The 27536-nt window shown below is 46.3% G+C and overlaps 2 protein-coding genes across 2 annotated transcripts in view; one reads left to right on the top strand and one right to left on the bottom strand.

Moving 5' to 3' along the window:
• Positions 1-17433, top strand: part of TXNDC5 (thioredoxin domain containing 5) — a 28989-nt gene extending 11556 nt beyond the window's left edge. The window contains exons 4-10 of the mRNA XM_007973750.3: positions 3897-3993; positions 7368-7483; positions 9517-9603; positions 10263-10406; positions 13061-13143; positions 14554-14683; positions 15747-17433. Of these exons, the coding sequence (XP_007971941.3) occupies positions 3897-3993; positions 7368-7483; positions 9517-9603; positions 10263-10406; positions 13061-13143; positions 14554-14683; positions 15747-15869 (780 nt within the window). The 3' untranslated portion in view covers positions 15870-17433. The remainder of the gene's footprint in view (positions 1-3896; positions 3994-7367; positions 7484-9516; positions 9604-10262; positions 10407-13060; positions 13144-14553; positions 14684-15746) is intronic.
• The window catches only part of BMP6 (bone morphogenetic protein 6), a 161349-nt gene continuing 150027 nt past the window's right edge, over positions 16215-27536 (bottom strand). Inside the window, exons 5-7 of the mRNA XM_007973751.3 lie at positions 19777-19853; positions 18844-18954; positions 16215-18750 (exon numbers count right to left, since the gene is read on the bottom strand). Coding sequence (XP_007971942.1) covers positions 18601-18750; positions 18844-18954; positions 19777-19853 — 338 coding nt within the window. The 3' untranslated portion in view covers positions 16215-18600. The remainder of the gene's footprint in view (positions 18751-18843; positions 18955-19776; positions 19854-27536) is intronic.

The raw sequence follows: 27536 nt of genomic DNA, 5'->3' as shown, positions 1-27536 counted from the left end.
ATCTGAGACTGACTCTGGACCACCTGGGGTCAGGGCCGGGCCCAGCCTAGAATTTCCTATCCAAGCCAGCACTGGAGCCTCCTCCCATCCCCCCGACCTTTGCCCTCCACCACCTGCAGTCCTCTGGCTCAGGCCTAGCCCGCCAGCTGTACCCGTAGGGTGGATCCTTCCTTTTCTTCTCAGTGCTCAGTCCCTGAGTCCCTAATGGGCTTTGCTTATAACATCATTTTGTACCGTTAATACTCTGTGTCTTAATGCACTTCCCATACTAAGGCTAATATCAGGAGATTTGTAGACTCTTAGAATATTAAGTACTAAAAAGAATTTATAATCCTCCCCCTTCCCAGTTGATGTTGGAAGTCTTCACTTTGTTATAAATCATCATGATCATAACCCACTGGTTAAGTGTCCCTTTGTGGGTGGTTTCTTCTGATTAATGCCGAGCGCTCAGGCCCCGGGAGTGCGGGTAGACCTGGTGGGTCATGCTGGTGTGTTGGAGAGGGACTGGAAGAAGACCTGTGTTCCTACACTGTAGGATCCTGATGAGCTAGGAAGACATCTGAAGTCTTTGTACTTTCAATTTCAACAAAGACCTAGGACTACCTTCTTGTACCAGCTAGGCGCCCACTCATTTGAAGGTGGTCTGTGGTGGTCCTTTTGGAGCTTTGCCGCTTACTGATGCCATTTTCCAGTGTGTCTGTGCGGCTCTTCCGCTCTGCCCCATCTTCTCTGATGATCTAATCAGAAACTTGGCTGCTGATTCAGTACTTCCATCCCTCACCTGTAAAGACTCTGTCAACTCGGCTGGGTGCGGTGGCTCACGCCTATAATCCTAGCACTTTGGGAGGCTGAGGTGGGTGGATCACCCAAGGTCAAGAGTTCAAGACCAGCCTGGCCAATGTGGTGAAACCTCATCTCTGCTAAAAATACAAAAATTAGTGAGGTATGATGGTGGGCACCTGTAATCCCAGCTACTTGGGAGGCTGAGGCAGGAGAATCACTTGAACCCAGGAGGTTGGAGTGAGCCGAGATCGCGCCACTGCACTCCAGCCTGTGCAACAGAGCAAAAACTCCGTTGCAAAAAAAAAAAAAAAAGACTCTCTGAACTGTGTGGTGGAGACTGTTGGTGTGTGATGTATGTCACTGAACCAGAGACTTACCTAACTTTAGCTTAAAGGGAGAACCACAGACCTCTCAGGAAATTTGCATCTTTGTCCTGGCAAGAAAGCTGAATAAGCAGGTGTGACTTTCATACAGATTTAAATTTGACATTGTTTCCTTTATGAAAATATTATCTTTGTGGGGTCACGTCTATTGGATGGTAGGAAACCAATTTGAAGGAGGAGTTAATAGCCTCAAATAAATTTCACCAAAAAAGCCCGTCTTCTGTGATGGGTTTATTCAAGAAACCGGCAGGCAGTATCAGGATGGCAGAAAGACCTCATCTCACGGCCCATTTCCCTTAGTGGAGGTCGTGGCCTCACCTGCAGTTTGGGAAGGGCTGAGAGGGCGAGTCCAGGCTCTGCAAGGGACTTTCTGTCTCCTCAGTGTGGGAGCAGGATGGCTGTGTGGGATCCCCCCGTGCCACCCCAGAACCACAGTCACCTAACTTGCCATATTTTGGTGTCTCCCAGCAACAGGAGGTCCCAGATAATTGCCAGAAACAATGACCATATGCCTTATTGTGGAAAAGGTTAAGTGTGCATACTTTATACTGCAAACCAGAATTCTCTTAGCTTTTTAAGTGAAAACTTTAAAGAAAGTTCTTTATCTGTATACCTAAGTAACTTAGTACCTACATTTTGTAATATTCATGTGGGATAAATTTAGATTTTTTTTAAAGTGTTGTGGCAATATTCAAGAGACTCAGAAGACGATTTGTCACTTTGTACATTCTACTGCAGTTTTTATATTTCCATGTTTGCTTCTGTATTTTTTCTTGAACAGTTATAATCATACAAACATGTTTCATCTCATTAATGATTTTATATATTTATGTGGTCTTTATATTGACCACGCCTTACATTATTTTATCATGTGGATTTGCCATAATTCAACTTTACTTCTGTCTGGATATTTAGGTTATGTATACTTTTTCCATCATCAGTAATGTTGTAGGGAACAAGTTTATCGTTGTAAAGGACATTTCCCCCCCTCTTCTTTTGAGTGATATTTTTAGAATATAGTCTTCCCAGACATAAAATTGTAAGCCCAAGAATAAAAAACAAGATCATTTTTATGGCTCTTGATGAATAGTGCCAGGTTGCTTTCTTGAGAACCGTATCAGCGTATGCCGCCACTGCAGGGTGAGACGCCACCTGTTTCTGGGATGCACTGTGGTGTTCCCGGGCCGGGGGACTGCTCTGGAGTCTGCCAGGAACCCAGGAAGCAACTAGGGGCGCCCCGCACGTGCCGTAAATGAACGCTTCGTACCGAAAGGCCCTTGAACGTCTCATGGAGAGCGGCACACAGTGTTTTATTTCACCTTATGTGAACTCACTGCCTGTTCACTTAGCCATCCTTCCCTCGGGCATTCTTTCGTGTGGGTATTTAGCACTTTGAAAGTCTTGACACGCTCGCAGCAGAAGGGAAACTTTACGGTTCTTTATGATTCCAGCCCTGCACAGCTTTGAACTGTCAGCACTTTTAAAGCGTTTAACAACTTAGCTTGGATATTCTTTTTAATAGGAATATGAACCCCCAGATAAAAGCTGAGTAATACACACTCGTGTGTCTGCAGCAGAACAGTGATTCCATTATCTTTCCCTCATTTCTGGTTACTTTAGTTGGAAGCCACAGCTGTACCTGGTCTGAAAAGTCGAGAAGTGTAGGATTGTGACTAGACGGCTGCACACATTGCTGTCTGCTTGGGTCCTGTCAGAAGTGTCTTTTGGAAAGCCCCTTTCCCCCTCTTTCTGTACAAGACTTAGTCACGTGAATTACCTTCTTTCTTGAAGGTGCAGCTTATGTTCATGCCGTGGTTTTCTCTCTGTTGCCTTTAATTCACCTGCATTTTCCTTCTCATCACCTCCTTTTCTCTTTATCCGTCTTCCACAGTTGTGTCTTCCTTACAATTTTCCCTGTCATTTGTGTGAAGTAAGGATAACCAGGCCCTCCTGGTCCCTGAGTTTCTCGTTCTCGGCTTTGTCTATTTTGCTACCCTGGTATCTGTGTGTTTTTTGAGACAGAGTCTCACTTTGTTGTCCAGGCAGGAGTGCAGTGGCTCATTCTCAGCTCACTGCAGCCTCCAGCCCTGGGATCAAGTGATCCTCCCACCTCAGCCTCCCAGGTAGCTGGGACTGCAGGTGCACATCACCATGCTCAGGTAATTAAAAATTTTTTTTGTAGTGATGGGGTCTCACTCTGTTGCCTAGGCTGGTCTTGAACTGCTGGGCTCAAGCAGTCCTCTTGCCTCAGCCTCCCAAAATGCTAGGGTTACAGGCGCGAGCCACTGCGCTGGGCACCCTGGTGTCTGCAAGTGCTGTCCCCTTCAGAATATGTCCATCAGGCGTTGTATTTTGCATTCTTTGTGAAGTATCCAAGCACATTTCAAAGAAGAGGACAGGGTGTAGGGTAAGACTGTCCTTTACGTTGTCTGCTTTGTTTGGTTGGGTTTTGGGATAGGGACAGCTATCACTTGGCTGCCCTGGAGCCTCAGACCGGGGCTTTCACCGAGGGTGAGGCTGGCGGGAGGCTTTTTGCTGAAGCTTCCGGAAGGCTTGATGAGATCAGTTCCTGACCTGCCCTTACTCAGCACAGCAGCATCGTACAAAGGTTCCAGGTTGTTGAGTGAGGGAGGCCTCTGCAGGCGGTTCCCCACAGACACAGTCACCTCCTGGATGGTTTCCCTGTGTCTCCACTGACACCCCCATGACTGTTTTATTTCCTCCTGTTAGACACCAGAGCCAGAAGTGGAACCGCCCAGAGCCCCTGAGCTCAAGCAGGGGCTGTATGAGCTCTCAGCGAGCAACTTTGAGCTGCACGTCGCACAAGGTAAGGGGGACGTCCTGGTGCCAGCTTCAGAGAACCACTGACTTACTCCTTGGCGTGCTGGGCTTTTCCTTCCTGCCACTCATGGGCTCTTAGCAGCATCAGTGGCACTGACAAAGGGTCACTCTTGAGGCGCTGTTGGGACCGTTGTTCAGTGCACCTCCTCTTAAACATGAGTTCTCCTTTTGTCTGTGCCCTCACAGAAATGCCAAGTGTAATGCTAAGCTCACATTGCCCACGCACCAGCTGGACAGTGCAGCCTTGGCTAAGACTGTTTATTGACAGGCTCACCTCGCTTGATTGCTCTTTACTTTATTGCACTTTGGAGATACTGCATTTTTTATGGATTGAGGATTTTGGCAGCCCGGCATCTGGCAGGTCTAGCCATTTTTCCAGCAGTTCGTGCTTGCTTTGTATCCCTCTGTCAGCATCTTTTTAGCAATAAAATATTTTTTAATTAAGGTACATTGTTTTTAAAGAAATAATGCTGTTGCACATTTCGTAGACTATGGTGTAAACATAACTTTGATATCCACTAGGGAACACAAAAATTTGTGGGACTTGTTTTCTTGTGATATGATCTTTATTGCAGTGGTCTGGAACCGAACCCACAGTATCTCGGAGGTATGCCTGTGTATTAATGGTAATCATATGCTTAATGACCTCAGACAGAAACAAAAGCTTCTCCCTGTCTAAACAGAATTGAGATGGGGCATAGTGGCTCATGCCTGTAATCCCAGCACTTGGGGAAAACAAGGTGGAATGATTGCTTGAGCCCAGGAGTTCGAGATCAGCCTAAGCAAGACCTTGTCTCTACAGAAGATTTAAAAAAAAAAAAAAAAAAAAAAGCTGGGTATGGTGGCGTGTGCCTGTAGTCCCAGGCACTCCTGGAGCAGAGGTGGGAAGATCGCTTGAGCCTGGAAGGTCAAGGCTACAGTGAGCTGTGATCACACCACTGTACTCCAGCCTTGGTGACAGAGCGAGACCCTGTCTCAGAAAGCAACCAAACAAAACCCAGAATGTAATGACACCATTATAACATGAATCAAATTAGTTACTCTTTCCACTTAAAAGATCTTTCTATACCACATCCCATTTTTTGAAAATGGTCTCCTAATATCAGAATGATCCCCATTAAATTTCCAATGTGAATATGTAAGCGTCCTTTATTCACCCGTAGATGTGTTTCAGAAAACTTGGCCCAATGCTGAATGACTTGAAAGCGAATTTGGCTTCCTGGCTGACTCCCATTACCAAATGCTACCATGGAGAGAAATCCCCTTAGAAGACTGGGTTGGAAACGTGAGAAAGGGCTTGGATTGCCTCCGGCCTTGTGACTTGTGCCTGCTGGGAGTCAGAGCCCCTCCCCCACCACACTTACTGTCCACAGTAACTGATCATGAGGCCTTCAGCCGTTTCCCATTTTGTTAAAAGTTGTTATTTTATCCGTACTGGTGCCCTGACAGTGGAACTTCAGCCGTTCTGCTACGGGAATGCATTTGCAGCTGGAATTGGCTTGGGCTCTGAGCAGGATGTGTTTCCCAAATCACCTGTTACAGACTGGCTCTGGCAGGCCTCGCCAGCGCCTCCCTGAGTGGGTCACTGCCACAGAGCTGTGTCATGTAGGCACCATGGTGGCTTCCTGCCCTTGCTGGCTTCCCATCAGTACTCTGATTAGGTTCCCGGAGAGCCTGTCTCCATCTTACAGCGCAGGACCTGCCGTACACCTGCACGTGGTTTCAGCCTTGCACGTTTTTAAATGGAAGTTGTTAACTTTTAAAGGAAGTTTTGCACCGTTTTCTTCAGGTGCATCGTTGCTGTGCTGATGAGGCAGTAGCTGTTAGCCTTAGCGTGGCACAGTCCTGCTGGGAGGCCAGGCCACATGCCACTGGTTAGTTCTTTCCCTGACCGCAGCCTGATTTCAGTTTGGTATCAGCCCAGTGTCAGGGTAGAACAGCTAAACACCTTCTGTGTCCAAAGAATGATGCTGTGAGGGCTTGTTTTTTTCTGTGTGTGTGTGTCCCCTAGCCAAGGGGATGATGTTTTACTTTTTAAACTTTTTTTATGATAAAATGTAATACAGATCGAGAGAACAAATGTAGGGCTTAATGAATTTTTATAGAGTGGTCACACTGTAACTACTGTCCGGTTCAAGAAATAAAACTGCCAGCCTCCCGTGTCCCATCCAGGGCTCAGCCCGCCCTCCCTTCTTCTCCAAGAAGGCAGTTTCCTGACATTCATGGAAACTACTTATATTAGTCTGTTTTCAAACTGCCGATGAAGATACACCCGAGACTGGGCAATTTACAAAGGAAAGAGGTTTAATGGAGAACTCACAGTTCCACATGGCCAGGGGAGCCTCACAATCATGGTGGAAGGCAAGGAGGAGCAAGTCACATCTTACGTGGATATTGGCAGGCAAAAAGAGCTTGTGTAGGGAAACTCCCATTTTTAAAACCATCAGCTCTCATGAGACATACTCACCATCACGAGAGCAGCACGGGAAAGACCTGTCCCTGTTACCTCCTACCTGGCCCCTCCCACAACATGTGGGAATTGAAGATGAGATTTGGGTGGGGACACAGCCAAACCATATCACGACTCCTTTTATGGTTTCATCACTGAAGTGCGCATTTCTGAGCACTGTAGTTTCGTGTGTGTGTATATATCTTTTAAGGCTCTTTTAACCTGCATGTTCTCCAGACAGCTCTTTCTCTTTCTTGCTGAAGACATAGGTGGTTTCACCTGTAGAGCTCCCTGTGGTCCAGACTTTGCTAATTGTGTCCCCGTAGTGTGGTCTACATGCTTCCCTGATTTCTCTGTTTCCTGTAAATTGGTAGTTGGGTCTGGGGACAGAATCAGTTTCAGTGTGATATTTTTTGGGGGCACAGGAAGACCTCATAGCTGGTGGGGGCACAGTGTCCAGTTGTCTCTCTTTGGGATGTGGGTGACCATGACGGGCAGGGCCTGGCTCCATTCATTCCTTAGGGCTGCGAAGTGCCGAGACTCATTCAAGCATCCCTTCATTTTTTAACCAAGAGAAACTCGCCCTCATTTATCACCTGGTTATTCAGTGGTGCAGTGCATATGGGAGAGGTGGGAGAAATGCCTCATTCTCTCCCTTTATTACAGTTTTCCAAATAATGAGTTGTTGCTGATTGTCCATCAAAGATGACAAATTTGGTTTTGAGTATTGTTATGAACTCATGAATAGAAACACATTTGATGGAGTCCCTTTGTACCAATTACAGTGCTCATGCTGAACTGAGATTTGCTAAGCAGGACAAAGATCTGATTCTTCAATTAACTCTCTAGTGAGGTCTGACATAAATCACAGTTCCTCTTTCCCCCGTCTCTGCCTTGGCTCTCCACTCCAGGCGACCACTTTATCAAGTTCTTCGCTCCGTGGTGTGGTCACTGCAAAGCTCTGGCTCCAACCTGGGAGCAGCTGGCTCTGGGCCTTGAACATTCCGAAACTGTCAAGATTGGCAAGGTGAGTGAAAGCCCTTATTAAACTGGAAATGGACTGCTTTGGGCTGGATTAATTAGCAGAGTGGCCCATTATTCATTCTGTGTGCAAAGTCGCAAACTTGATTTATTAATTCCATTTAGTGTGCCACTTGATAATTCATTTCACCTTCACAGATGGCAGCCTGATTTTGAGTTTTGCTGACTTTTCCACAGCCTAGAGATAAATTATGGCCTCGGCTGCTTTGTTTATTTTGAAGAGATGGCCAAATCTGAATTGGCAGCCCCAGAGCCCGTTCTGCAAAGATACGGGGTCGAGCCTTGTAGAATGTTCACTGGACGAACTTGGAGACCATCCACGTTCGACCTCACCCAAGAGCTCTCTGTAAAAGGACCCTGGCTGTGTGCTCACCCAGGCACGCAGAAGACCCTGCCTCAGTTTGCACTGTGCCTGGGATTCTTTCCAGGGTTTCCCACTTTATACAGAGAAGCCAAGAGTGATGTCTGACAACTTCTGTGTAACTGGATTTTCTGGAAATATGCAGTGTGGCTCCAGGGACATCACTTTTATTCTTGTCCACTTTCCAGCACCCACCAGACACCATGCATAGATTTCCTTTCTTAAAAATCTCGTTTTTCTACCTTGCTACGGGGCTGATTTGTATACAAAAGTAACGCTGCATGTCTAGGACTGGATGTTAACAGGATGATCTACTTGGGATGGTGAGATGGTCAAAAGCGTAAACCTGGGGATTGGGTAGACCTGGCTGGCTGACCTTGGGCAAAACCTCTCCACGCCTTGGCCTCCCCCTTTGCAAAACTGAGCTAAGATCTACTGTGTGGTGTCTGGGCAGGTGAAAGTACACTGCTGAGTGTGATGCTCGGCACGGGGCGGATGCTTAGTAAGTTGCAATCACTTTTGTTGTCAGGTAAATGGATTTTTCACTGTTGCCTCTTAAATGCTTACGATAATATATACTAATTATACATGTTATGATGATCAGTTTATATTTATTGAACATTGCGGGGAAGTAAGTATAAAATAATCTTGTCTACTGTCTTACCCCATTCTTTGTATCCTTACTTAATTATTGTATGAAATTTTATGGGAGATTCTTTTAGGTTTATGTCCATAGAGGATCCTAGCAGACACAAGCCTAGGTGACCATGCTAAAGCCCTTCATCCCTGGCACCTGTGGCTGGGTTACACCAGACCCTTAAAAATGTTTGTCCTCTGCCGACCTTGGGCTGAGGCCTGCCGTACTTCAGTTCTGCACCTCAGCTGCTGTCTGATGGGTCTTAGGTGTTGAAATAGTATTTTTACCCCTGTTTGCTGACATAGTGAAAAACAACTTAGTCCTGCCTATTTTCGTGCTGGTAGAAAATAAAAAAGAAAGCAATGACTTAGAACAAGATGTTTCATGAAAATGTTGGGCAAGCAGAATCTTTTTGAGATTGAAATGAAATAAAAAGCTTGAAGAGCTGTGCTTGTTGGTAAATTCAGTTTATAGAATTAAGGACGGATTATAATCTTGACATCTTTTCAGTCTTACCTTTATTATATACCAACTACTCCTGTTTAAAATTCACTTCTTGCTCCCTCTTGATTTTAAGACCCTCTAAGCCCGAGCATGAGAGGAAATTCTAAGCTGGCATGTGAACTGGTCTGGGTCCCAGACACCGACAGCCAGGTTAACCCCTCCCACCACCACCACCACCAACAAATGTCAAGCCAGGACCCTGACTCCAGCTCCCAGGTGCTGACTTGACTTGCTTGAGTTGAAGTGTTGCTTCCTAAAAATTGGCATGTTTAACTGAGCTATTAATACAATACATCTTACCTCTAAAGTAAATCTTTCCCTTACTCCCTTTAGCTCAGGTATGTTTTAGCGTAGCTTTTAGGAACATTCTCTTCAAAAACTGCACCTTGCTGGCAGAGTTGCTACAGAATCTGGATTTTGAAAAGAATATTTGTAAAGTACAAAGCATCCAGTAGTCCCATTAGCAAGAAGGTCCATGAAGAAACTGACTGGGAAGTTGATCTGCCTTTATTCTCAGGTTGATTGTACACAGCACTATGAACTCTGCTCCGGAAACCAGGTTCGTGGCTACCCCACTCTTCTCTGGTTCCGAGATGGGAAAAAGGTACGTCTGCCCTTCTAGGTGTTGAGAGTTCTTCATCTCTTAACCCCATCAGGCCGAGCTACTGAGTGGTTTAATGGGTACAGTGAATTGCCAGTCTTGATTGTTAGGGCACTGGTTTGGAGAAATATGTATAATGGAACAAATGTCTTTCTCTTAATTGATAAGATTTGGGTTGTGGAGATAAATTCATTTGTTACACTACCTTGAAACATTTCAGTGGCCCAAGTTATCACTAGAATAACTCAGATCTTAAAGTCATAGGGTTAACTGTGCTCTGGTCATGAACACAAACCTTCAGGCCTTTGAACAGAGCTAAGGCTTGCACTTGGTCCGGTTCTGCCTCTCTCCCTCCTTCCCTGGCCGATGGTCAGCGGCTCAGAGTTCCCCATCAGCACACCAGCTTGCTGGCAGGCCTCCGCCCCAGACTTCTGTGATGTATAACCCCACGGAGGGAAGAAGGGCCTGTATAGTTCTCTAACCAAAGCCGAAGCATTCAGTTATCCTCTCTACATTCCCGTCTAAATACGAACATGCAGACTTAGCACCACAGCTAAGACATCTGGGAGATCCGACCTGGGCAAGCAGGGGTTGGAGGAAGGCTTAAGTGATTCAGAACCCCTAAGTGGACTCACTCAGCAGTGTGCCTGTGTCTCGGACAGGTGGATCAGTACAAGGGAAAGCGGGATTTGGAGTCACTGAGGGAGTACGTGGAGTTGCAGCTGCAGCGCACAGAGACTGGAGCCACGGAGACCGTCAAGCCCTCAGAGGCCCCGGTGCTGGCAGCCGAGCCCGAGGCTGACAAGGTGGGTGCCTGCTGGGGTCGGGATCCGTGCAGGCCCATGGCCCCTGGCCCCAACCACCCACCCTCAGAGGGCCTTCTCAAATGCTTTGGACAAAATGACAGTTTGGGGACAGAGTCATTCTGATGGTTGGCTATAGCTGCGTTTTCAACACGTATTTTTCATCGACTTTTGCATGCTTTCAGGGGTAAATATAAACAAAAGCTTCCCTTTTAAAAACATGAAATGGATGTGAGACAAATCCCAAGACAATATCTGGTGTCAAAAATCTCTAGAGAATCCTTCCTTTCCTCTTCATTTTAAAGGATGACTATGCTCGGCAGGTTTCTGCTGTGAAATCTTGGCTGCTGGCCCTGGGGCCCCGATTCTGTTCCTGGCCTTGTCCCGGGCATTTCCTTTCACCTCTGTTGTGAAGGCCCTAGAAGACCTGTAGGCAAGAGGGTATCCACAGGGATCGGGCTAGTGACTGTAGATGTAACCTGCTTAGGCCGTCCCGACACACTGAGGGGTTTCCTTCCTCCCCTCAGATAGCAGGAGGCTTTAGATTCGTTTGTTCTGCTTTATCAAGCCCTTGTTGTATCACAGGCACTATTCTAGGCCACCAGGAAATAAAAATAAGACCGGTTTCTTGCCTTTGAAGCATACAGGTCTCTGAGGCAAATGGTGAGAAGACACAGAAGCCAATGGCAGGGGGCTGGGGCAGAAATGTGTGCAGGGCTGGTTGCTAGAGAGAAGTGGGGGCAAATGGGCAAGAAGTGTCCCTAAGGAGCTGACTGATGGCATCTGCGCTGGACAGATAGGCTGGGCAGGGCTGCCGCTGAGGCGCTGCACCAGCAGAGATCAGCCGGCGTGTCCGCAGGGCCAGAGCTGGGGCTGGGGGAACACAGGGGAGACAGGTCGGGGTGTGGTGTAGGATCCCTGAGAGTGAGAGAGAGGAGCTGGAGTTGAGAGGATGTGGGCAGCTGGCCAAGGATTACGACCTGTATCCCATATTCACAGGGAGCCCACGGAAGTTCTGTGCAGAGTGGAATTGTAGGATAATGACTGGCATGCACACGTGCTGGGGGTGGGAAGCTGCTCTATTAGGCCATTAAAGATGACGTGTCTCATGCTGCGGCTACTGTGGGATGGTGAGGAGGAGAAAGCCAGCATAAGGAGTCCAGCCTGCTGTGCAGCGGGGAGGAGAGGGAGGGAGGGTCCGAGGCGAGTCTCCTTCCTGCATATCTGGTGGAGGACGGTACCCAGCACGGGCAGGGCCAGAGCTAGAGCTCGAGGAAAAGGGATGAGCTTGGTTTTCAAGGTGTTGATCTTCACGGCTGTTGGCTGCGTAGGTGGCAGTGTTCAGTGGCAGTTCCATCCATGAGCCTGGGGCTGCGGCAGGAGGTCTGCACTGGACGAGAGTGCCCGCGTCATCCTCTTCAGGTAGAAGTCACGCCTGAAGGCCAGGAGATGGGATTTGGAGAAACCAGTGGAGCCACCAACCCCCTTCTCACTGGGTGGGGCCATACAGGGCCTCCTCACCCCCACGGCCCCATCCCTAGTTGGACTCTTGTAGGTCAGGGATGGCCTGAGTGATGTTTTGGTTGAAGAAGCAAGCAGCTGGTGTTGTAGGTGTTAGGACCACATATGTTAGAGGAGTATGTGTGTCATGCTGGTTACAAAGGTCATCCCAACTTAAGTATAATGATATACCATGGATGTTTTCATCACAGCACCATTTCTATTTATAATACAGTTTTCCACCACGAAGTGGGCCTTTTCAGTGCGTGCGGCGTCATGTTTCTGGACATAAAGATGGTAGTGTTCCGCAATGGCCCCGCTTGGCCTCCGTCACTGACATCTGTTACTCGATGCCAGACTCAAATGGAGCAGCCCTGGTACACTTAGCCACGTGATAAATCATCCCATTCCTGCTCTCAGGAGAGAATCGCAGATCCAGTTTTGGAGAAACACATAGACGTCATTCTGTAAAGAACTGTCAAGGGAGAATGGCTTTAAAGCAGACTACCATGTAGCACCTTTCCCTTAAATTCTCCAGCCAGAGCTTCCATCAACATTTTTCACATTGACTTAGAACAGGCTACTTTCCATTTTTATGTTCACTATAAAACACATATCATTGCCTGTGCTATTGTAACTCAATTCTTTCTGTTGCATAGAGAGGATGTCAAAAGGGTGCTAGGAGAACAGGGTGGCCAGTGAGAAAAGCAGCTGAGAATCAGACTTCAGTGGGTGTCCTAGAGACTCCAAGCCTAGAGGTGCAGACTCAAGCGTCGGACACCCAGGGCTGCCTGGTCCACACCACAGAGCCCTGGAGCGTTGTCAGAACAGTGGCCTGGGAGTTCTCAACCTGCCTCATCCCCAAAAGACAGCCCCTGCCCCCACCATCCCCGTACAGTGTCCAGCCACCTCCTCACCGCATCTCCCAGGCTTGGGACCCAGGGACTCGTACTGATCTCTCTGCCCTTCAGAGGCTGCCAGCCTCCCTTTGTATATAGCCTATGAAATGCAGGTTGTGTAGGTATTTCTTTGTGACTTTGGAGCCTGCATAACAGCATTTTTAAAAAATTACTGATTCGTGTATCTGCAATCCCAAAGCATGGCCCTGCTCAACTTTAAGGGATGTACTTGAACTGTGGCTTTTCCCTCCCTTGAAGGGCACTGTGTTGGCACTCACTGAAAATAACTTTGATGACACCATTGCAGAAGGAATAACCTTCATCAAGTTTTATGCTCCATGGTAAGTGGCTGTTTAATTAGAAACTACTTTGTCCATGTGCACTAAGTCACATCATGTTTTCCAGCTCATCTGCCACCCCTCCAGACTCAATGTTGGGCACGTGTTGCATTTACATGTAGGTCATGTTGTAGGAAATAAGGAACCGTTATTATTCAAATATGTTAAACTTCAGTGGCCTTAATTATATATGGAGAATGAGGCTAATGTAAAGTTCTATCAACTTTGGAGAAAACAAAAATTGAGGCAAATTATGATGGTCATATTCAGTGTTGTGGTATCTGCACTTTTCCAAATAGATGGCTTTTTTTTTTTTTGGCGAAACAATGAGTATCATGACGTAGTTTTGCTCCTCGGTTCTTTTAAGTAGCCAGATTTCTTTTGTAGAGAAATCCAGTAGAGTCTGTTAGAGCCATTCGGTGTGCTACGCAGTGTCCTGGACCTGTGTGCCACACGGTCTCGGAGACCAGAGCAGAAATGGATTGCAGATAGTGTGAGATCCAGACAACCTTGGTTCTAAGACTTACCGTGAGTGTCCTTTAATTCCTTTGAACCCCGGTTCCCTCAGCTGAAAAATGGGAGTAAGTTTTTGTCTTCACAAATAAAACAATCCATTTGGAAAAGCAGAGTGTTTAGGACAACATTAAATTCTTTATCTAAACATGATAAAAGGCGCCAGTTTTCTTTTTGTTATGCTCCACATATTCCTGAGAAACTTAACTGTAGGGGTAAAAAGTTAATAAGCACAGGACTCAAACGAACCGTAGCGATGCCTTTCAAATCATTTTCAACTTTTAAAAACCTAAAGCTCCATAGATCAAGTATCAAGAAAGAGGATCCCCTTTGGCTGAAGGGGAGCCATCCATATGGCAGGAGGGGGTCAGAAGAGACAAGGGAACAGAGTCGGGTAGAAGGGAGAGTTTGAACCAAACTTAGTCATGGCCTTGATGCGCACCCCAAATCACTGAAGTACCAAGGAGGCCTTAAAATGGTTTTGAACTTCTGAGACCCTAAGCGATCAAATCTAAAATGTCTTTGGCATTCAAGTGACTTTTTTAGAAATTGTGTGGCATCTGCTCTCTTCCCTGTTCCTCTGCTCCTGTTGCTTTCATAAACCAGTTAGTGCAGTTGACCATGGCATGGGAATGGTCTCAGAATCTCAACTTGTTTTCAGACTGGCTTGCTTCTGTCACGTTGTCTGAAAGTCTATCTTAGATCAACTTTTGGGTTCTTCGTTTGGGATGGGAGGAGGAGGAAGAGTTAATGTGCACCCAGTGGGAGAATTTGGTATTTTACAAATTTCTAGGCAATTGTTTGTCCCAAACAGAAGAAACAGGGCTTGTCTTGGCAGCAAAGTGTAGGTGAATGATCTTGACCCAGGATTTCAACAAGCTGTCCTTTTTCTCTTCCTAGGTGTGGTCATTGTAAGAATCTGGCTCCTACTTGGGAGGAACTCTCTAGAAAGGAATTCCCTGGCCTGGCAGGGGTCAAGATCGCTGAAGTAGACTGCACTGCGGAACGGAGTATTTGCAGCAAGTACTCGGTGGGTGCTCGGATGGCTGCTTATGGGAGCAGATCCCGAGGGAACTGTGCCTCAACCACGATCACTCACTCTGCCCTCATCTTCTCAACGATGTGCCTTTATGTCCCCTTTGAGTTGTTTTGAGAAGCAAAAGAGATCCTCTCTCAAAGGAAAGGCATTCTTCTCCGCCCACTTTTTAGTTAGTATCCATGTTTTAGTGCAGGTTTTCAGGCCTTGCTGTCTGAGTATAAGGCCATGAAGTAACAGACCCCACACCATAGACTGGGGGGCTTCCCACACCACTACTCTTGATGATTGACCAGTGGTCTGTAGCCTTTGCCATAAATACCGGAGTCGCTCATTTTCCACACATAAGCCAGCATTCTAAAATGCAGGGGCTGAATCTCAGAATCATTTCAACGTAACCTCCTTTCTGAAAGGGCCATGCCAGCAAGTCGGTCCTGTGCTTGGGTTAACTACTGCCTTCATTCCAAGCTGTTAGCACAATCTGATGGCCTGGAAGATTTGTCATTTTTATTTCTCCTTTTGTGCCATTCAAACACTTTTGGAGCCTTTTAGATGGAGAATAGACGTAACCCAGACATAGTTTCCTTATCATTAAAAGATACCAGTTGTTTCTTGTGCCCTAAAATTCTTAGAAACGAGTTGCAACTGAAAAATGTATCCTCAAGAGGATCTTGCTCTCATGGTCTGGTCTGCAGACCACCAGGGCATCGCAAGGGAGGTCGTTGGAAATGCAGACTCCCAGGCCTGCTGAATCCAAACCTGCATCCTCACCAGATCCGCAGGTGATCGTGGGCACGGTAAAGACTGAAAGGGTCTACTTTAGGGTAAAATTGTTCCTTTGATGCTGATCTTTAATGATGTCATTTTGAATTCAGAAGTACCCCACGGCTTTGCTTTCTAAACAGTCTGCTCCTCTTTTAATGGAATATGTACCTTTAAAAATTAGCCACAGAATTTTCCAGCCACAACAGTAGGAGTGTATCTGGTTTTATTTAGGAAGCAATTTGTATGTGATCTGGACCGCTGGTTTGCAAACTTTTTTCTTTTTTGGTTTAAGGTACGAGGCTACCCCACATTGTTGCTTTTCCGGGGAGGGAAGAAAGTCAGCGAGCACAGTGGAGGCAGAGACCTTGACTCATTACACCGCTTTGTCTTGGGCCAAGCGAAAGACGAACTCTAGAAACACAGTTGGAAGTCACCTCTCCTGCCCGGCTCCTGCACCCCGCATTTAGGAGTTCAGTCCCACAGAGGCCACTGGGTTCCCGGTGGTGGCTGTTCAGAAAGCAGAACATACTAAGCGTGTGGTATCTTCTTTGTGCGTGTGTGTTCCAAGCCAACACACTCTACAGATTCTTTATTAAGTTTCTCCAAGTAAACGTGTAACTCATGGTCACTGTGTAAACTAAGTATTTTCAGTGGCGATATATCCCCTTTGACCTTCTCTTGATGAAATTTAAATGGTTTCCTTTGAGACTGAAATAGAGTTGAGGGAAATCAAATTGCTGGACTATTTTTGGCTCCTGAGTTGAGTGATTTTGGTGAAAGAAAGCACATCCAAAGCATAGTTTAACTGCCCACGAATTCTGGAAAGGTGGCCTTGTGGCAGTATTGCTGTTCCTCTGATCTTAAGGTCACAGTTGACTCAGTACTGTGGTTGGTCTGTAGCATGGAGCAGATTTAAATGCAAAACCCCACACCTCTGGAAGATACCTTCATGGCCACTGCTGGAGCTTCTGTTTCTGTGAATACTTCTCTCAGTGTGAGAGGTTAGCCATAATGAAAGCAGCGTTACTTCTGACTGTGCCTGAGTAAGACAATGCTGATGCCATAACTTTACGTGTCCATACTTGTCAAATCAGTTACTGTTCAGGGATCCTTCTGTTTCTCATGGGGTGAAACGTTTCTTTAGTTCATCATGTTAACACGAAGCCAGTCTACGTGAACTTTAAGATTGGATGTCTTCCTTAGAAAGGGTAGGCATGGAAAATTCCACAAGGAGTTGTATTTGTCACCTGGGGCGACAAGACCAGACAGGCTTTCTCAGGCCTGGGTGTCCAGGGAGGCTCTGCAGCCCTGCTGAAGGGCCCTAACTAGAGTTCCGGATTCTGTTCCTCAGTAGTCCTTTTAGACGCTTGCTATACTTGGTCTGCTTCAAGGAGGTCGACCTTCTAATGTATGAAGAATGGGATGCATTTGAGCTCAAGACCAAAGACAGATGTCAGCGGGACTGCTCTGGCCCTGGTGTGCACGGCTGTGGCAGCTGTTGATGCCAGTGTCCTGTAACTCATGCTATCCTTGTGATTAAACACTTTTACTATCTCCTTCGGGAATAAGCACTTATAGGACTAAGCTCTAAGGTGTTTGTTCTTTTACCATCGAGCTATTTCCCGTAATAACCACTTTGCGTCCAACACCCTTCACCCACCTCCCACGCGCAAGGGGATGTGGATACTTGGCCCAAAGTAACTGGTGGTAGGAATCTTAGAAACAAGACCACTTATACTGTCTGAGGCAGAAGATAACAGCAGCATCTCAACCAACCTCTGCCTTAAAGGAAATCTTTATTAATCATGTGTGGTTCACAGATAATTCTTTTTTTAAAAAACCCAACCTCCTAGAGAAGCCCAACTGTCAAGGGTGGCTTCAGCTTTGCATCACGCGTCTTGTATTCCAGGAAAATCAAAGTGGTACAATTTGTTTGTTTACACTATGATACTTTCTAAATAAACTCTTTTTTTTTAAAAGTCTGGTCTTTCCTTCAATGTTACAGCAAAACATATAAAATAGACAATAAATTATAGTTTATATTTACAAAAAAAGCTGTAAGTGCAAACGGTTGTAGATTATAAATGTGTTATTTAATCTGTTTAGTATGAAATTGCCTTCCCAGTACATGATTGTGAAAAAGACATTTAGAAAATATTCTAAAATTTGATCTGAGCCTCACTTTCTACAAAGGAAATCATGATTTCAGTTCATAAACAGCACGCTTATCCCCCTATCGCTATTATAAGCTGGGCACCCTCATTTTATCTTCTTTGTTGGTTCTCACCTTGTGGCATGGTATGCTGTATAGTAAACAGGCAGAGAACTGCTTTACTGAAATAGATACTAGAGCTGGCAGTCCAGAAGTTAATGTGCTGGTCAAAGAACCGTTCTGATAAAGAAGAGGTGCAGCATTGCCTTCACGTGTTACACACCCCTTGCAGCCTCACCTCGGAGTGTAATCAGTCTACTTTTGGTACTAGCAAAGAGTACAGCAAATGGAGGACTGAGGTGTAGAAATGGTATTTTTGGCAGAAATAAGTATATATTCACACCAACAAAACTCCAGCATGAACATATAACAGCAATGACTGAGACAAAGGCGCCCCATGGAGCCCTGGCTGTGGCCTGGACTGTGGGTCATGTATGAAATTGAACTTCCTGGGAATGAAATCTGAACAGAGGCGTTCCCCCAACTTCCCCAATTTCTGTTCTCTGTAAAATCTACCTTTGATAGACAGTACTGAACAGACTGACACTTTAACCAAGAATACATTTAACTCCTTTGAGATTATTTTCCCTATTTACTAACACCCCAAATCGCTTGATCTACAGCTAAAACTAATTTTGGTGGGTTTTTGGGGGAGGAGGGGAGGAAGAGCTTCACGGTTGTTTCTGCAGTTACCGGACCTTGCACTACAGACATCCAAACTCAGCTTGCTACAGACCAACAACTACTCACGTCAATTACCAAGTGAGCAAATTATTAATGAGGTCCTTTAAAATCTTCTTGGGTAATAAGGCACTGGCATGAGAGAGTTTCCAAGTCTCATCGTCCCACCTCCAACTGTGCTTCTGTGTTTTTTAAGGCAGATGTAATCTAGGAATCCAAGGCAGAATGTGTGTCCCCAGCATCTGGTTTCGAGTTAGTGGCATCCACAAGCTCTTACAACCATATTCCTGTATTTTTTCAGAATGACATTGGAGTTGTCATCAAAGTAAAGAACCGAGATGGCATTTAGTTTAGTTGGCGCACAGCACGGTTTGGGGACATACTCAGGGTTCATAAGGTGAACCTGTTCCAAAACAGAAGGGGAGAAAGGTACCTTAGAAATGACACCTGGTCTCAGCTTACTCCCACTTAGAAAACAGAGTCTCCGAAAGCTCACCAAGGTCTGCACGATCGCATGGTTGGTTGCATTCATGTGTGCGTTGAGTGGGAAGGAGCATTCCCCATCACAGTAATTGGCAGCGTAGCCCTTGGGTGCAATGATCCAGTCCTTGATTTAATGCAAAGGAAGCAAGAAAAGATTAGCATGCACTTCTCACACGATTTGTGCTTTTCAGGAATGCTGTGAAAAGGTATTTTTCACATGGGACAGGCAAGGAGACAGATGCAGGGAGCTTTTAGGAATTTGATTGGCAATGCTGGCAAGTGAACCTGGTCGATCTGACCCCAGAGCCCTCGCTCCTTGCAGAGGCCCACAGGGCCTCAGCTGCTACCTGGAAGCGTGTAGGTTGCCAGCAATATGTGCTTGGACCCAAGATAGCCCCTCCAGGAGCCCACGGTGCTCCTGTGGAAATAGTGCCACCTGCATATGGAAGCTATCTTTTATTGCTCACCACTTATGATGAAAGTTGCTGCCTTCCTTACAAACTAGTGATGGCTCTCAGGTATGGGGCAAACGTGTGTGCTTCTGCATCGTTTGGGTGAGCCAGTTTGTAGCCATTGGAGAAGTTAACCATCAGTTAATTTTTTTTCCAACCCTGTCTCAATTAAAATTCGTTTAAATGCCCAAATAAATATATGTCTTATGGGCTTTGAAAGGATGAGGTAAGAGTATTGGGAAATGTGACTACTGATTTTTGAGGGATCACAGAGCTCAGGCACCCTAGGAAGGTGATGGAACGCTTGGTCCCCACAGACTAAGCTTCCTCTGCCTCACTCCAGGAGCCTGAGCGTTTGGGAGGGCTCCTCAGGACTTCCATGGAAGGAAGCAGCTCAGCCTTCAAGCTCTGGGTGTTTGGTGATGGCTGCCACCATTCAGATGAGAGTAAACTGCTGAGAAAGGACCTTTGTCCTCCATGTCTGGAGAACTCACCTGCCATCCCAGGTCTTGGAAACTCACATACAGCTCATGCTTCCTGCAAGCTGTTTTCAATTCACTGCTGTTGTAATCTGTTGGAGATCAAAAGACGCACCCATCAACTCATTAATTCCTTCACAGAGAGTCTGCCACATGCCAGGCGCCATACTGGGCTCAGGACAGCCTCCTAGACACAAGTGTGGCCACCCAACAGCTATATCCGGTTCCTGACTGTTGGCTTGAATGTCTTATGGAGCCTGTTTTGTCTACCCTGGGGTCAGTACTGGGCACAGGGTGACTTGGACACCTTTGAGCAACAGAGGTATGTTGTGAGCCCTGCTGCATGCAAGGCCTATGGAGGACTGGGCCAACTTGCCCGGTACACCCCGGAGGCGCCTGACTGGGAAGGCGTCACATTCACATGATCAGACAATGGTACGAGGCAGGATCTGCTGCCGTCCAAACAGGGACCATGTTGAAGCCGCACAGGGGCTTTAAAGACAGCTGCCAGGCCAGGAGGGCATCCGGAAGGAAGAGTAATGATGGAGTGGGGCCTCACCAGGAGAAGAGCGAGAGGGAGACACCGTGCAGGGGCAATGCTCTCTCTGGCTGTACTCCCACCTCACTGCCAGGGTTGAGCCCTTGTGTGCTAACGCAATAATACTAAGCCAGTGGGTCCTCATGAGACTCTGCTGAAGTGCACATGCCCACCCTGTGCAGCACAGGAACTGCTAGCCTGGCTTCACTCATTCACCAGCAAGAGCACTGGGAGGGCCCCGATTCACTGACACCCACTGGAGCGATTCTTCTGTGACATGCCTTCTGCCTGGCACCACGGCAAATCGAAGGTAAGTCAGACATGACTTCCCTCCTCCGAGAACTTAGTGAACAAAGGGGTGGTGTGAAACAGACACCAAATAACTCCAGTACAAACCAGAACAGGGATGCTACGGGCAAAGGCCATCGGCAAATATCACATAGGCAAGGGCCATAGGCAAATGTCCCTTCAGAGAACAGACAGTTCAGAGTGGGAGTGAGAGGAAGAGAGAGGAATTCTGCTGGAATGGATTTAAGGATGTGTCAAGCAGGGTCAGATGAGATAAAGCTGGAGAAACGAATGGCCTAGGCTGCCAACCACAATGCTTCGGACTTCCCACCAGCGGCTCAAAGTGAGCCTTTGCAGGCTTTTGAGCTGGAGAGCAACATTTCAAGTTGTGGTTCTAAAGGATTAATCAATCTGGAGTTGTGTTTGAGAGTTCTAGAGAGGATGGAAGGATAAAAGCCAAGGAGAAGGCTTTAGAGAAAGGTCGTCTAATGTGAGATGTCAGTGGGTGTAAGAGCCTAGGTCATTTGCGGGCTATCCCTTCCCTTTTCAACTACATAAGCCAATAAGTCACCTAATTGTTGAAAGCCTGTTTGAACTTGATTTTCTAACTTCTAACTCCCAGTCTTCCTGGCTCTGAAGCAGGAGAGAACATGCAAATTTTTTTTTTTTTTTTTTGGAAATAGAGTCTTGCTCTGTCACCTAGACTGAAGTGCAAGGGCATGATCTCGGCTCACTGCAACCTCTGCCTCTCCGGCTCAAGCAATTCTCCTACCTCAGTCTTCTGAGTAGCTGGGACTACAGGTGTGAGCCACCATGCCCAGCTAATTTTTTGTATTTTTAGTAGAGATGGGGTTTCAACACCTTGGCCAGGCTGGTCTCGAACTACTGACCTTAAGTGATCTGCTCATCTCAGCCTCCCAAAGTGCTGAGATTACAGGTGTGAGCCACCGTGCCCCACCAGATTTCATGATTTTTTAAGGAAAAGGGACAAACAGTAACTCAGGCCAGTGGCCTATACTAGGAGAAGAGACGGGCAACATTTTTAGGTGGTTTATAATTCTAAAGTTATTCATCCTCTCCACCTGCCTACGTTACCCAATAGAACCACCCTGCCTGTAACTTCAAGAATCCCAGAGAAGCCCTGGAGGGAAATTTTCACAATGCAGGACAAGGACTCTCAGTAAAAAACAATCAACCACTTATCACCATGAGACAGAAACTTCCTACTGAAAAGAACCCCTGAACAAAAATGAATCAACCACACAAAGTCTCACAAGAGTATGGCTGGAATGCAAGGGAGGACCCAGAGGACCCCAGAGACTGTGGATAAGAGTCGTCTGAACTAAGCTCTAAAGGAAGAATACCAAAACAATAACAAAACTAAAAACAAACAAAAACTAGAGAAAAAAAGGAAGAATACCTAAAATAATGGAAGGAAGACAAGCAGGACTAGAAACCCAAAGCAAAATTATAGGGAAAAAACATGAAAAAAGAACAGGTAGATGTAAAAAGAGTCAAATAGAACTTTATAAAAACCATAATCGTTGAAAATAACAATGAAATCAGATTAGATATAACTGAAAATCAGATTAAACAGGTTAAACATTAGTTGTCTAATTAACAGATTAAACAGATTACTTAACAGATTAGTTATACATTAAACAGATGAGCATCAAATTACACACAACTAAAGACAGAATTAAAGAATCCCACAGTATATTTGAAGAAATCTCTTCAAATATACCACAGAGTCAAATGGCCAAAATATATGACTCTCTCTCTGTAAAAAGACAAGGAAGAGAGAATGAAAAGTCTAACATATTTCTAATAGGAATTTCTGAAGACGGTAATAGGGGAGTAGTAGTATTTGAAGACATAATGACTGGGAATTTTCTAGAACTAAAGAAAGGCAAACATCTTTAAGTTGAAAAGGCCCTGTGAGTTCCAAGTAGATCAGATACATTCTTACCTAGCCACATCTAGTGAAACTGTATCAAACACATAAAATCTTAAAAGCAACCCAGAGATAAAAATTATTTACAAATAAACACAAATTGGATAGCAAACTTAACAAAAATACACATTAAAAAATTAAATAATATGAAAATGATGCCATCAATCTAGAATTCCATACCCAGCTGTAGTGGATATTTACTGCTTTTGCTACCCAGCTTTCAGGAACACTTCCCACGTGGGGGAATACCTAGATAGGAGGGGTTCAGAGTCCCATTTCCCATGACAGATAGCTCCCCTCTTTGTCCCCTAGCATCTGAAGTATGGACTCATGACTTCATCAAAGCCAGTCAAATGTCTCCACCCTGCAATATCTAACCTGAGGGAGTGACTCAAAGGTGAAATCAAGAATGGGCAGAATGGCAGCCAGTAATCTAGGGTGATGACCCCATTGGTGGGATCCCAAGCACATTGTCCCATGACTAGATCTGAGCCTTGATTTCCTGAATTTAAGTCTCCAGCCTTTTTGTTGATTGGGTAAGTTCCCTGGTATCCTTGAGTTATTTTTCTCTTTCATTAGAGTCTGCTTCTACTGCGTGCAGTTGAGAGCACTGTGATAACTAATTTTGTATCAGCTTGACTGGACTATGGAAAGACCACGTAGCTGATAAAACATCTTTTTCTGCAACAGGGTTTTGCTAGGTCACCCAAGCTGGAGCACAGTGGCACCATCACGGCTCACTACAGACTTGACCTCCTGAGCTCAAGTGATCCTCCCACTCAGCCTCCCAAGCAGCTGGGACTACAGGAACGGGCCACCATAACAAGCTAATTTGTCACGTAGAGATGGGGACTCGCTATGTTGCCAAGGCTGGTCTCGAACTCCTGGCCTCAAGCAAGCCTCCTGCCTTGGCCTCCCAAAGTGCTGAGATTACAGCAACTGAGCCTGGCAACTGGTAAGACATTATTGTTGGGTGTGTCTGTGAAAGTACTTTTGGAAGAAATAAGTATTTGAGTCAGCAGACTAAGTAAACCTGCCCTCACCAACACGGGTAGGTATCATCTCCTCTGTTGAGGGCCCAGAGAGAACAAAAAGACAGAGGAAGGGCAAATTCTCTTTTACTGAGCTGGGTCATTGTCTTCTCTTGCCCTGGGACATCAGAGCTCCCAGTTCCCAGGGCTTTGGACTTCAGGACTTACACCAGCAGCCCTCCCCAGTACTCAGGGCTTTGACTTCCAACTAGGACTTACACCATTGGCTTGCCTGGTTCTCAAGCCTTTGGACTCAGATTGAATTACACCACCTGCTTTCCTCGTTCTCCAGCTTGCAGACAACAACTCATGTGACTTCTTGGCCTCCATAATTGCCTGAGTCAATTCCCAAAATAAATATCCTCCTATATATATCTCTCTATATATCCTATTGATTATTTCTCTGGAAAATTCTGACTAGTAAAAACCCCGACTAGCTAAGTTATTACTCAATAGTTAGGGCATAGAGTGTGCAGAGTGGCAGTGTGCTATCTCACATAGTGTTGACAAACTTGTCTGGATTTTTTTTGTTTTTGTGGGTTTTAAAAAATTTTTTGAGACAGGGTATCACTCTGTTGCCCAGGCTGGAGTACAGTGGTGTGATCATGGCTCACTGCAGACTCCATCTCCTGGGCTCAAGTGATGCTCCCACCTTAGCCTTCCGAGTAGCTGGGTGTACATCACACACCCGGCCAATTCTTTAAATACTTTGTATAGATGGTGTTTCTCTACATTGCCTAGGCTGGTCCTGAACTCCTGGGCTCAAGTGATCTTCCTGCTTTAGCCTCCTAAAGCACTGGGATTAGAGGTATGTCACCTCACCTGGCCTTGTCTTTCTGTTAAGGTATCTTCTAAGCAAAGGAGGAGCCTCGGAGTGAGGCACGAGGCCATCTGGGGTGAGAGAATTTCCTACAGTGTGAATGACAATGTGGAGGCCCCGAGGAAGCAGCCGGCTTCACATATTCCAGGAACAACCATGTGGCGGCTGCGACGTGTTTATTGGCAACCCACATCCTCTATCAACCTCCTGAGCACACAGCCAGATGACATTTCCCACTGCAGTTAGGTGTGGCCATGTGCCTGGATTCTGCCCATGAATGTGGGGAAGAAGGGATGTGTGGTACTGCCAGGCCTGGCCCTCCTAACTACCCGCCCCCTCCTCCATCAGTCTTCCATTCACTCTTTCCTTTCCCGCCAGATGGGTGCAGCAGGGGAGTCTCCTGAAGACCCCAAGGTCCTAACATCCTGTGCTCTTAAAGGTGTCCTGGGTTAGATGATAAACTGCATGATCACACTATTTACAGTCTGAGTCTGGAATTGTTCCCCATCCAACCTCATTCTGCTGGTGAAGTAAGCTTCCTCCAAAACACCGTCTCTGTGCTAGGGACCAAAGTCTCCATGAAGCCCATCTTGGCACCATCTGGTCATGTAAAAAGCAAAGATTTCTACAAACAACTTTCTTTCCAAGGTCACGCAGACATGGGCAGTGTGAAAACAATAAATATATCTGGTCTTTGTCCCCAGTTCCTGGCACCAAGCTTTGACAACCCTTGGACTTTCCTGAGTGTCTTTGTTACGCTCCTGAGGCCCTAGATTGTACACGGTGAGCCCCACACTCTCTCTAGGGCCTCACTGGCTTCAGGATGGGGGCCAGTTACCAAAAAAACCAAGCACAAGATTAGGGGGTTGGAACTTTGGCTTAGCCTGGCCTCTGGGGGGCTTGAGATAGAGTTCAATCATGTGGCCAATGATTCAGTTGTGCAGAGCAACTAAACCCCACATAAAAACTCTAGACAGTGAGGCTCAGTGGAGCTTCCAGGTTGGTGAACATACTGATGTTTCAAGAGGACAGTGTACCCAAAAGGGTGTGGAAGCTGCACCTACCCATGCCTATCCCCTTGACCTTGCCTAAGAGTCTCTTCATTTGGCTGGTCCTGAGTCATACCCCTTACAATAAAACTATGATTGTAAGTATAGCACTTTCTTGAGTTCTGTGAATTGTTCCAGCAAATTATCAAACGTGAAGGGCGGTCATGTGAACTCCCAAATTTGTAGGCAAGACAGACAGAAGCATGGCTGCCCTGTGGACCTCACTTGTGCCTGGTGTCTGAAATGAAAGCAGTCTCCTTGGGGACCTTGCTCTTTAACTTGGGTCTGTGGCTAAACTAACTCCAGGTGGCTACCATCAGAAGTGAACTGAGGCCAGATGTGGCGGCTCATCCCTGTAATCCCAGCACTATTGGAGGCTAAGGCAGGAAGATCGTTTGAACCCAGGAGTTTGAGATCAGCCTGGGCAATATAGACCCTGTCTCTATAAAATATAAAATTAGCTGGGCATGGTGGTGTGTGCCTGTGGTCCTGGCTATTTGGAAGGCTAAGATGGGAGGACTGTTTGAGTCCTGGAGGTTGAAGCTGCAATGAGCCCTGATTATGCCATCATACTCCAGCCTGGGTGAGAGAGCAAGACCCTGTCTTAAAAAAAAAAAAAGAATTGGATTGAATTGTAGGACACTTAATCGGTGTTGAAGAATTGCTGGCAGAACACAGGCAGAGACCACTTTATGTCTGGATTTCCAGTTTCTTTCTCTGCTGGATGGAACCAAGATGACATAGTCAAAGGGCTTTGCTTCTAACTTCACCAGCAGTTCTGGGTTTCTGTGAACCTGCTGTTGATCTGACTCTCTCAATGCTCAACAAAGAGAACGTTCTCTGTAAGAACAGCTATTTCTTTTAGGGCCAGACACTGGTATTTTTGTTGTTAAGTAAGGATCAGGGCCAGAGAGAGGAAAGGGAGGAATTCAACTCTCCTGTTTTTCTTCCTACAGATACTCTCGGGCCATGCTTAAATTTCCTTATAATTCCATGTTAAGTGCTGGCAAAGAACGTATAAATATTTGTGAAGGTTGACGCTCCTCGGAAGACTTGTGTCTGCAGCTCAGGATTTGGTACCCTGGGTTCTGCATGGAATTACACTGACACACCTTTTTTTTTTTTTTTTTAAACAGATTGACAGATTACAGAAAAAACTTTCCCCTCACTCCCACTGCCCTTGGTATTGGTTTTGATGAATGGGCTGAAGAGGGCCAGTGGAAATGTATGTGGTAACAATTCAACAGGAACATGGTCACTCCAGTGGGACAAAGGGAGGTAACACAGCTTTGCCCCAATGGGTTTATCAGTCAAGGGCAGGGCAGGGCAGGGCAGAGAAAGAAAGTGAGAGAGCTAGAGAGAGGCAACAAACCAAAAATCAGAGAAGCAGACCCAAGACAGAGGAACCTCCCCCGCTGCCGGGACAGGAGCTCTCGGTGTGTGACTTGTGGGTGGCCTATGCCGAATACTGGGGATCATCAGGGAGCTTCTCTAAAGTGCAGAGTTCTCAGCCCAATCCCAGACCCATGAGTCAAAGTCACTGAAATCAGACCCCTGGCTGTCCAGGTGCACCTGTGACTCCAGAACTGGAACCGCTGCCCTCTAGACAAGAGGCTCACACACAGGTAGTGCTATTGCCCTGTTGAGACACCAAGTCTGTCTTAGGACACCAAGGCTCCTCCAGCATCCCCAGACACAGCTGCAGTCAAGGCCCAGTATTGGTTCTGAGAGACATTTTCAAGGGATCTGGCTTTTTCAAAGTCGAACGCAAAATGAAATCTGGTCCCCCTCGAGGGCAGGGGCACTGGCTGCTCAGAGGCGATTTTCCCCCTCAAGACAAGGCCCCAGGTGCTTATCCAGGGCAACTTGGACAAGCAGGACCCAGCCATAGGTGGGTTTGGGCAAAAAACTGTGAGTGATCAGGTGACACAGATGACAAAATCCAACAGTCATAAAAGCCCCCCAGGACGATTCCTTCCATAAGCAGAAGGTAATTCCCTGGCCTGCTCCTACGCAGGGAGAAGCATTCCCCTGGCCAAAGACTTTTGAGCTTTGAATATATCAGATGTTAATTGCCTTTAGCAGCACGGGTTTC

The sequence above is a fragment of the Chlorocebus sabaeus genome, chromosome 17, assembly GCF_047675955.1.
Source record: "Chlorocebus sabaeus isolate Y175 chromosome 17, mChlSab1.0.hap1, whole genome shotgun sequence".
In the NCBI taxonomy this organism is placed as follows: domain Eukaryota; kingdom Metazoa; phylum Chordata; class Mammalia; order Primates; family Cercopithecidae; genus Chlorocebus; species Chlorocebus sabaeus.
The sequence above is the reverse complement of the archived record's forward strand: the minus strand, read 5'-3'. Positions and strand labels throughout refer to the sequence as shown.